Source organism: Bos javanicus, chromosome 15, assembly GCF_032452875.1.
Source record: "Bos javanicus breed banteng chromosome 15, ARS-OSU_banteng_1.0, whole genome shotgun sequence".
In the NCBI taxonomy this organism is placed as follows: domain Eukaryota; kingdom Metazoa; phylum Chordata; class Mammalia; order Artiodactyla; family Bovidae; genus Bos; species Bos javanicus.
This window is the reverse complement of record NC_083882.1, coordinates 50,976,952-50,986,028: the sequence shown is the minus strand read 5'-3', so window position 1 is coordinate 50,986,028 and position 9,077 is coordinate 50,976,952. Positions and strand designations below refer to the sequence as shown.

At 41.8% G+C, this 9,077-nt stretch overlaps 1 protein-coding gene and 1 pseudogene across 1 annotated transcript; both read left to right on the top strand.

Annotated features, from left to right (window-relative positions):
* The first annotated feature begins 1,042 nt into the window (after window positions 1-1,042).
* On the top strand, window positions 1,043-1,726 carry LOC133261376 (RNA polymerase II subunit A C-terminal domain phosphatase SSU72 like protein 3-like). Its single transcript, XM_061439869.1, has one exon. The coding sequence runs from the start codon at window positions 1,119-1,121 to the stop codon at window positions 1,701-1,703; it is 585 nt and encodes a 194-aa protein (XP_061295853.1). The 5' UTR covers window positions 1,043-1,118; the 3' UTR covers window positions 1,704-1,726.
* A 2,022-nt stretch (window positions 1,727-3,748) lies between these two features.
* Window positions 3,749-6,911, top strand: LOC133261031 (RNA polymerase II subunit A C-terminal domain phosphatase SSU72 like protein 6-like; annotated as a pseudogene).
* The last annotated feature ends 2,166 nt before the right edge of the window (window positions 6,912-9,077 follow it).

The window sequence follows — 9,077 nt, the reverse complement described above, 5'->3', positions numbered from 1 at the left end:
CATGGGGTCGCAAAGAATTAGACATGATTGAGTGACTGAACTGAACTGAACTGAGGGAGTGCTCAGAGCAGTACTTGAGATGTGTTAAAGGACATTGAGTTTTATCAACTCTCTCTAGAATCATTATGAATTGAAAAAATGTCAATGGGCAAAAAGAAAAGTGTTCTTTGTAACTTGTGAAAAATGCCAGTCCAGGTTCGATGCAGGATACAGGATGCTTGGGGTTGGTGCACTGGGATGACCCAGAGGGATGGTATAGGGAGGGCGGTGGGAGGGGAATTCAGGATGGGCAACATGTGTACATCCGTGGCAGATTCATGTTGATGTATGGCAAAACCAATACAATATTTTAAAGTAATTAGCCTCCAATTAAAATAAATAAATTTAAATTAAAAAAAAGAAATGTTTCCAGAGGTTGATTTGACTCTGGTGAATAATCTTATAAATTTAGGAGCAGAAATATGGATATCTTCCTACAGTTTAACACAGTTACCCTTCTGAAGTATCAACAATATGAGAAAAAGATATAGAATAGCCATAGTGATGTTTTGTGTCATTAAATTAGGTATAGGCTTGAAAATTTCAAGTCTGTGAGTAGCCTATTGACTTTGCCTAAATACAAAACTAGCACTATATGCACAAGCAATGAAGGGGTTAACTGGAGATTGCAAAATGCTCTGTGATGGCTGTTGGGGGTAGGCACAAGTTTGAGGTAGAAGTTGGGTGATTTAATCACTGGATTGTTCTGGTGATTGGGTTATGTTCTCTGTTCAGTATCCACTATCCAAACCCAATCACTCAAGCTAAAAGGTGGCCTGAGGGGGCTCTTGAGTTTCTGTGGATATGTTCCCTATGGATATGTGTACATATGTAAATATAATTCAATAAACTTTATACCAGAAAAACAAAACAAAACCCCAGTCACTCAAGATTTAACCCAATCACCAATGAAGAGATCTCCACTCATGTAGGGCTAGTGCCTCCGTATAAAAACGTTCTCTGTTTTTTGACACTAATACTCTGGAAGAGCTGGGCCCAGGCCATCCTCTCCCAAGTTTCAGAGTCCCCTCAGCCTCTGAATTCCGCTTATCTGCTTGGAGTCCCAGGTGGTCCCAGCCATGTCCTTCTCCCCCCTCAAGGTGGCTGTGGTCTGCATGAGCAACATGAACAGGAGCATGGAGGCCCACAGCATTCTCAGGAAGAAAGGTTTCAGTGTCAGGTCTTTTGGAGCTGGGTCTCGAGTCAGGCTCCCAGGAACTGCGCGCAACCTCCCTGTGGTTTATGATTTCTCCACCACGTATGAACAGATGCGCAAGGACCTTGTGCGCATAGACCGAGAACGCTATACCAGCAATGGCATCTTGCACATCTTGGGAAGAAACGAGAGAATCAAGCCTCGCCCGGAAAGATTTCAAGAGTGCAGAGATCGCTTTGATGTCATCTTCACCTGCGAGGAGAGAGTCTATGACCGGGTGATAGAAGAGCTGTGGGTCCGAGAGCAGGAGACTTGCCAGCCTGTGTATATGATCAACGTGAATATGGACGACAACACGGAGGACGCCACCCTTGGGTCTCTGATCATCTGTGAGCTCTGTGAACGCCTCCAGCAGGCAGAGGACATGGAAGGCAGTCTGGCTGAGCTGCTCCTGGCAGTGGAGAGGAAAATAGGAAGGAGCTTTCTGCACACGGTCTGCTTCTACTGAAGAAGAGAGCAAACCATGGCTGACTCTCGGCTTCCTCCCTTTACCTTGGTCACATTAAATGACACCAATTTGTGCATTAGTCTTCAAGATTGGCTTAAAGTGTTTCCTAAATCCTTTCGAAACATAGTCCTCCCCTCTGATTTTGATTAGAGTTTTGTAACTGAAAGTGGGTTCTGGCTGCTTACTGCTCAAAAGCCAATAAAGAGGCAAGTTTAGTGGAAAGGAAAGTTTATTTTGATCCTGGCAACCAGGTGGAGGGGGCAGGGGAGTGTAGTTCAGGGAAAAGGACAGACTCCTCTCCAAAGACTGACTCTGCCTCTCTGACAATCAGTAGGCAAGAGTTTTTATAGACAGAGGGGGCTACATGCAGAAACAACTATGATAGTCATCTTGACATTGGTCATGAGCTGATTTGATCTGCATCATCTTGATTTTTTAAGTTCAGTTAATCTTCAGTTCTATGGTTGGTTTGTTCCTTTTATGAGCAATTTCAAAATTGTGGAAGCTAATGTCATGGATGGGGCCAGTCTGGTGGCTCAGTGGTAAAGAATCTGCCTGCAATGCAAGAGACACAGGTTCATTCCCTGGGTCAGGCAGGTTCCCTGGAGAAGGAAATGGCAACCCATTCCAATACTCTTGACTGAAAAATCCCATGGACAGAGAAGCCTGGCAGCTACTGTCCACAAAGTCGCAAAAGAGTCTTAGCAACTTAGCGACTAAACAACAAAAACAGCAAATGTCATGGCAAATGCCTAGTCATTGTGTAGTTAACCCACGGGGCATGTGTTTCAGTATCTACAAGATAGCTCACAGGATATGTCTCAGAATATTATCTACAGCACTTAAGGGAGAACTAAAGATACTTAACTATCCTTAGTGACTAAACTATTATTTAGTTTTGTTAGACAGTTTTCCTTTGTTTCTGCCTTTTCTCACTTCTGTGATTAAGCTTATTCTTTTTCTTTATTTTTGAATGTGCTGGGTCTTCCATGCTCTGTGTGGATTTTCTTCCTTGCAGTGTGCAGGTTTCTCTTGGTTTGAAGCACCAGCTCTAGGTGGGCAGGCTTCAGTAATTGCAGCACGCCAGCTTAGTAGTTGTGGCCAATGGGTTATATTGTCCTGTGGCATGTTGAATCTTCCTGGACCAGGGATCAAACCTGTGCCCCCTGCACAGGCAGAGAAACTCTTAACCACTGAACTACCAGGGAAGTTCCTAAGGTTATTTTTTGACTAAAGTTGTTTTCACAGACAAAGGCTGAATGAGGACCTGGCAGGGAAGGCCCATAAGGCCCTGATCCATTTCCATTTGCTCTATTCAGTTCATGCCCAAGATCTAGTTCTTCATGACTTATAGGATCCCTTCAAGTCTGGGTCACTGACTGTAATAAAATTTCACACTATATTTAAGTTGTGACTGCTTTTCCATTTATGCCTGGTGTTTGTAAGACTTTTATCTTACAAATGTTCTGCTTCCCTTGTATCCTTGAAGCTATTCTTTGTACAAATTCCCAGGGACTTCCAAGTTCCAGTCAAGGCTCAGAAACTCCTGCTTTGAGGCAGTTGCTCTCAAGTCATGGTGTACATCGCAATCATCTGAAGGGCTTTGTGCATGACAGACCTCTGGTCTCCACTCCCAGAGTTTCTGATTTGGTGGTCTGGGGTCCAAAGTTGCCTTTCTCACACATTCCAGGTTGGTGTTAATGCCCTGGGTCTGAGATTCACACTTTGAGAAGACCAAGTGTGTTTTCTAAGGTAGGACTATGAATATGACAATCACTCTAACTTTTGGAGGAACAGGGACATAAAATCTGTGATGTACAAAATGAATGTTTCTCTTGCACCATTTTGAAGGAACAGGACTGTCCTTATTGTTTGATGTCTTGTTCATAATTTTTAGATCAATATGCTTTGCTCTGTTAATTCTGCAATCTAACAAAGGAATGGAACTAAAAATGACTATATTTCAGTATAGAATGGTCAGACAGCTCTCTACTTGAAGACATGAGAAAGTTAATGGTGGCTGCTCCAGTCCCTGGAGAATCGTCATGAATTCGAGAAAATCAAATGGAGGGTAGGTGGTATTCTTGGAACTCCTGAAATATTATCTGCAGGGATGTTTTCCAGGAGTTTCCTTTTTACACAGGTGAATAATTTTATTACTTTATGGGCAAAACTATGTGTATCTTCCTGTGATTTAACACAATTACAATTCTAGAGCATCAGTTGTAGGAAAGAAATATGGAACAATTCTTGTAATTGAATGAAGTGTAAGCTTGGAAATTTCAAACATGTTTCATATGCATGTTCTCGGGTCACTGGAAGGGTTGATGACAAGCTTTGGAATAGTCTGGGCATTTTGCCTAATATCATAAGTTCAGTTCAGTTCAGTCACTCAGTCATGTCCAACTCTTGCAATCCCATAGACTGCAGCACCCCAGGCCTCCCTGGCCATTACCAACTCCTGGAGTTTACTCAAACTCATGTCCATTCAGTCGGTGATGCCATCCAACCATCTCAACCTCTGTCATCCCCTTCTCCACCCACCTTCCATCTTTCCCAGCATCAGGGTCTTTTCCAATGAGTCAGTTCTTCGCATCAGGTGGCCAAAGTATTGGAGTTTCAGCCCCAGTCCTTCCAATGAATATTCAGGACTGATTTCCTTTAGGATGGACTGGTTGGATCTCCTTGCTGTCCAAGGGATTCCCAAGAGTCTTCCCCAACACCACAGTTTAAAAGCATCAATTCTTCGGTGCTCAGCTTTCTTTATAGTCCCACTCTCACATCCATACATGAATACTGGATAAACCATAGTTTTGACTAGACAGACTTTTGTTGGCAAAGTAATGTCTATATTTTTTAACATGCTGTCTAGGTTGGTAATAACTGTTCTCACAAGGAGTAAGCGTCTTTTAATTTCATGACTGCAGTCACCATCTGCAGTGATTTTGGAGCCCCCCAAAATAAAGTCTTCACTGTTTCCATTATTTCCCCATCTGTTTGCCATGAAGTGATGGGACCAGATGCTCTTATCTTAGTTTTCTGAATGTTGAGCTTTAAGCCAACTTTTTCACTCTCATCTTTCACCTTCATCAAGAGGCTCTTAGTTCTTCACTTTCTGCCATAAGCATGGTGTCATCTGCATATCTGAGGTTATTGATATTTCTCCCAGCAATCTTGATTGCAGCTTGTGCTTCATCCAGTCCAGCATTTCTCATGATGTACTGTGCATATAAGTTAAATAAGCAGGGTGACAATATACAGCCTTGATGTACTCCTTTCCCGATTTGGAACCAGACTATTGTTCCATGTCCAGTTCTAACTTTTGCTTATTGACCTGCATACAGATTTCTCAGGAGGCAGGTCAGGTGGTCTGGTATTCCCATCTCTTTCAGAATCTTCCACAGTTTGTTGTGATCCACACAGTCAAAGGCTTTGGTGTAGTCAATAAAGCAGAAATAGTTATTTTTCTGGAACTCTCTTGCTTTTTTGATGATCCAGTGGATGTTGGCAATCTGATCTCTGGTTCTTCTGCCTTTTCTAAATCCAGCTTAAACATCTGGAAGTTAACAGTTCATGTATCGTTGAAGCCTGGCTTGGAGAATTTTGAGCATTACTTTGCTAGCGTGTGAAATGAGAGTACAATTGTATGGTAGTTTGAGCATTCTTTGGCATTGCCTTTCTTTGGGATTGGAATGAAAACTGACCTTTTCCAGTCCTGTGGCCACTGCTGAGTTTTCCAAATTTGCTGGCATAGTGAGTGTAGCACTTTACAGCATCATCTTTTAGGATTTGAAATAGCTCAACTGAAATTCCATCACCTCCACTAGCTCTGTTTGTAGTGATGCTTCCTAAGGCCCACTTGACTTCACATTCTAGGATGCCTGGCTCTAGGTGAGTGATCACACTATTGTGATTAGCTGGGTCATGAAGGTCTTTTTTTGTATAGGTCTTCTGTGTATTCTTGCCACCTCTTCTTAATATCTTCTGCTTCTGTTAGGTCCATACCGTTTCTGTCCTTTATTGTGCCCATCTTTGCATGAAATGTTCCCTTGGTATCTCTAATTTTCTTGAAGAGATCTCTAGTCTTTCCCATTCTGTTGTTTTCCTCTATTTCTTTGCATTGATCACTGAAGCAGGCTTTCTTATCTCTCTTTGCTATTCTATGGAACTCTGCATTCAAATGGGTATATCTTTCCTTTTCTCCTTTGCCTTTTGCTTCTCTTCTTTTCACAGCTATTTGTAAGGCCTCCTCAGACAACCATTTTGCCTTTTTGCATTTCTTTTATAAGTGGAGATTTCAAAACACAGCCACAGGGTAGTGACACCCTTGCCCAGAATTAGTTGTTAAAGATAATTTAACACCAGATTGTTCAGATGACTGAATCTAGTTCTCTAGTCTAAATCCACTATCCAAACCCAATCATTCAAGAGTTAACCCACTCATCAATCAAGAGTTCTCTACCCACTTCAGGGTGATGACTGCATATAAATCTTGTCTCTTCTTTGACACTATACTAGTTACAAGAGCTGGACTCAGGTGCCCATCTCCCTGGTTTCAGAGTTCCCTTGGGCCCTGAAGCCCACCCATGCAGCTGGAGTCTCAAGTGGCCACCATCATGCCCTCCTCCCCATTCAGCATGGCTTGGTCTGTATGAGCAACATGAACAAGAGCATGGAAGCCCACAGCATCCTCAAGAAGAAAGGATTCAATGTCAGGTCTTTTGGAGTGGGATCCTGTATGACACTCCCAGGACTGGCATCCTCCCTGTGGTCTATGATTTCTCCACCACATATGAATAGATGTGCAAAGACCTTCTCCTCAAAGACCAGGTATGCTATAGCAGCAGTGGGGTGTTTCACACACTGGGGAGAAATGAGATAATTAAGCCTTGTCCAGAACGATTTCAAGAGTGCACAGATCCCTTTGATGTCATCTTCACCTGTGCTGGGAGAGTGTATAAAATGGTGGTGAAAGACCTGTGTGATAGAGAACAGAAGCCCTGGCAGCCTGTGCATGTGATCAACTTGGATATAAAGGACACGCTGAAGGCAGCCAGCCTTGGTGCTTCAATCACCTGTGAGCTCTACCAGGGTCTCCAGCAGGCTGATGACATGCAGAGCAGTCTGGCTGAGCTGCTCCCGGCAGCAAAGCAGAAAACAGGAAGGAGCTTTCTGCACACAGTCTATTCTACTGAAGATCTTAGGTGATTTTCAGCTCCCTTGTCAGTAAGAACTTTAGTACAGACTTTTGGGCTAGTGGATATTTTCTCTGAGAAGGGTCTTCAAAGTTCTTTTGTACTAAAAGCTGTCTGTATGATTTTTTTTTCAGGTGCATCCCACTCAGGCAAGAAGTGGAGGATAAAAAGGTTTCATGGCAAACAGAACACGAACTGTAAGTAGGCATCAAAGTCCCTTCAATTTGAGTTTGAATAGTGTGGAGACTTGCCTTCCAAGGAATAATTTAGTGTTCACACGTCTCTGCAAAGAAGTCAACCTCAGTGACTCCATTTTAATGATCAACAAACCAAGGCTCATAATAGGTTGCTGGACAAGTGAACTGTCGAAGGATATTTCAGAAAATGAAAAACAGTGTCTGTTTTATCCATTTATAGTGATAACAATCCTTTTGCTTTTCTGGCATGTGTATAAATGTGATTTATTTATTTATTTTTTTTTAGTGAGCTAGGTTTGTATTGAATGTTTGAACTTCAAAATATTTTTATTTTTAAGATCGGATGTCCTTTTCTAATGCGAACTTTAATAGAAACTCAGGGTGCATAATGAATTGTATTTATTACTAAAATTCTGGCACGATTTGTTCAATCAAATAACTCATTAAATGTAACAAAATGAAATAAACCTTCAAATTTAAAGAAAAGCGTCGTCTCATTTGTGGTAAGGAATGCATATTACAAAGTGAAAGTGAAAGTTGCTAGGTCGTGTCTGGCTCTTTGCTACCCCATGGAAGTTAGCTTGTCAGGCTCCTCTGTCCATGGAATTCCCCAGGCTAGAATACTGGAGTGGGCTGCCATTTCCTCCTCCAGGGGATCTTACAGATCCAGGAGTCGAACACGGGTTTCCTGCATTGCAGGCAGGTTCTTTACTGTCTGAGCCACCAGGGAAGCCTATTACAAAATGAGTGCCTTGGTTTCTTATTGTTGAAGACAAATGGCTTCCATGGAGAAAAGCATTTTTTCCTAATGAGAACTTTCTTCATGCTAAAAGCATTCATTTGTTGAGTACTGTGCTTCTGTGAAAAGTGGTTCCTTACTCCTGGGTAGTGAAATATTCTTGGTTCTGATGAACAATGGCACCAAGTCCTGGGTGACTTTGCTGTTGTTGTTGTTCAGTCACTAAGTCATGTCCAACCCTTTGTGACTCCAGGGACTGCAACACACTAGGCCTCCCTGTTCCTCACCATCTCCCAGAGTTTGCCCAAGTTCATGTTTATTGAATTGGTGATGCCATCCAACCATCTCATCTTCTGTCACACTCTTCCCCTTCTACTGAGGGAAAAATGTCAAAATATCTAATGTGGAGCTGGGGTTTCAAATAAAATAAGAGAAAGAATGGGACTGAAAATATTTTTTTGGAGAAAGAATTGTGGAACATTTCCAAACTCGTTAAAAGATATTTACAGATCCAAAGATTCAGCCAACCTCAAGGAGCATAAAAACAAGAAGCTATGCCTAGGCCCATGAATATTGATATAAAAAGCAAGATTGAGGGGAAAATCTTGAGTGTAGCCAAAGGAGGCAGGCAAATATGAGCATGTCAAAATTATTTTGATTTACATGTGGTCTGTTAAGCACTAAGTACATACAATTATATATCCTTAGGCAACAATATCATTATTCAAGTCTCTGAAATTTGAAACTCATGGAAAAGCTGAGGATGGGTATAACTTTAGTGTAAACTATTTCATGGGCTTCCCTGGTGGCTCAGGTGGTAAATACCAAGTCTGTCTGCAATGCAGGAGACCTGGGTTCAATTCCTGGGTTGGGAAGATCCCCTGGAGAGGGGAAGAGCTAGCTTCTCCAGTATTCTTGCCTGGAGAATTCCATGGACAGAGGAGCCTGGTGAGCTATAGTTGATGGGGTCGGAAAGAGCCAGACATGACTGAGCAACTAACATTTTCAATTTCAAGCTATTTCATGAAGAAGAAATGTCAAAAATTGCTGATACATATTAACTGTAAGCTTCATATTTTTATTGAAAATAGATTTAACACAATCCCTTCACTGTTCACCTGAAACTATCACAAAACTGTTAATCCACTATACCCCAATATAAAATAAAAACTTTATATTGTTTTTTAAAAATGTACCAAGTACAGATAAGCTTAAGGGTAATTTTCATTAGTAGGCAAACTCA

Coding starts and splice junctions, on each gene's coding strand:
- LOC133261376 (XM_061439869.1), top strand. CDS start 1,119: ATGTCCTTCTCCCCCCTCAAGGTGGCTGTGGTCTGCATGAGCAACATG.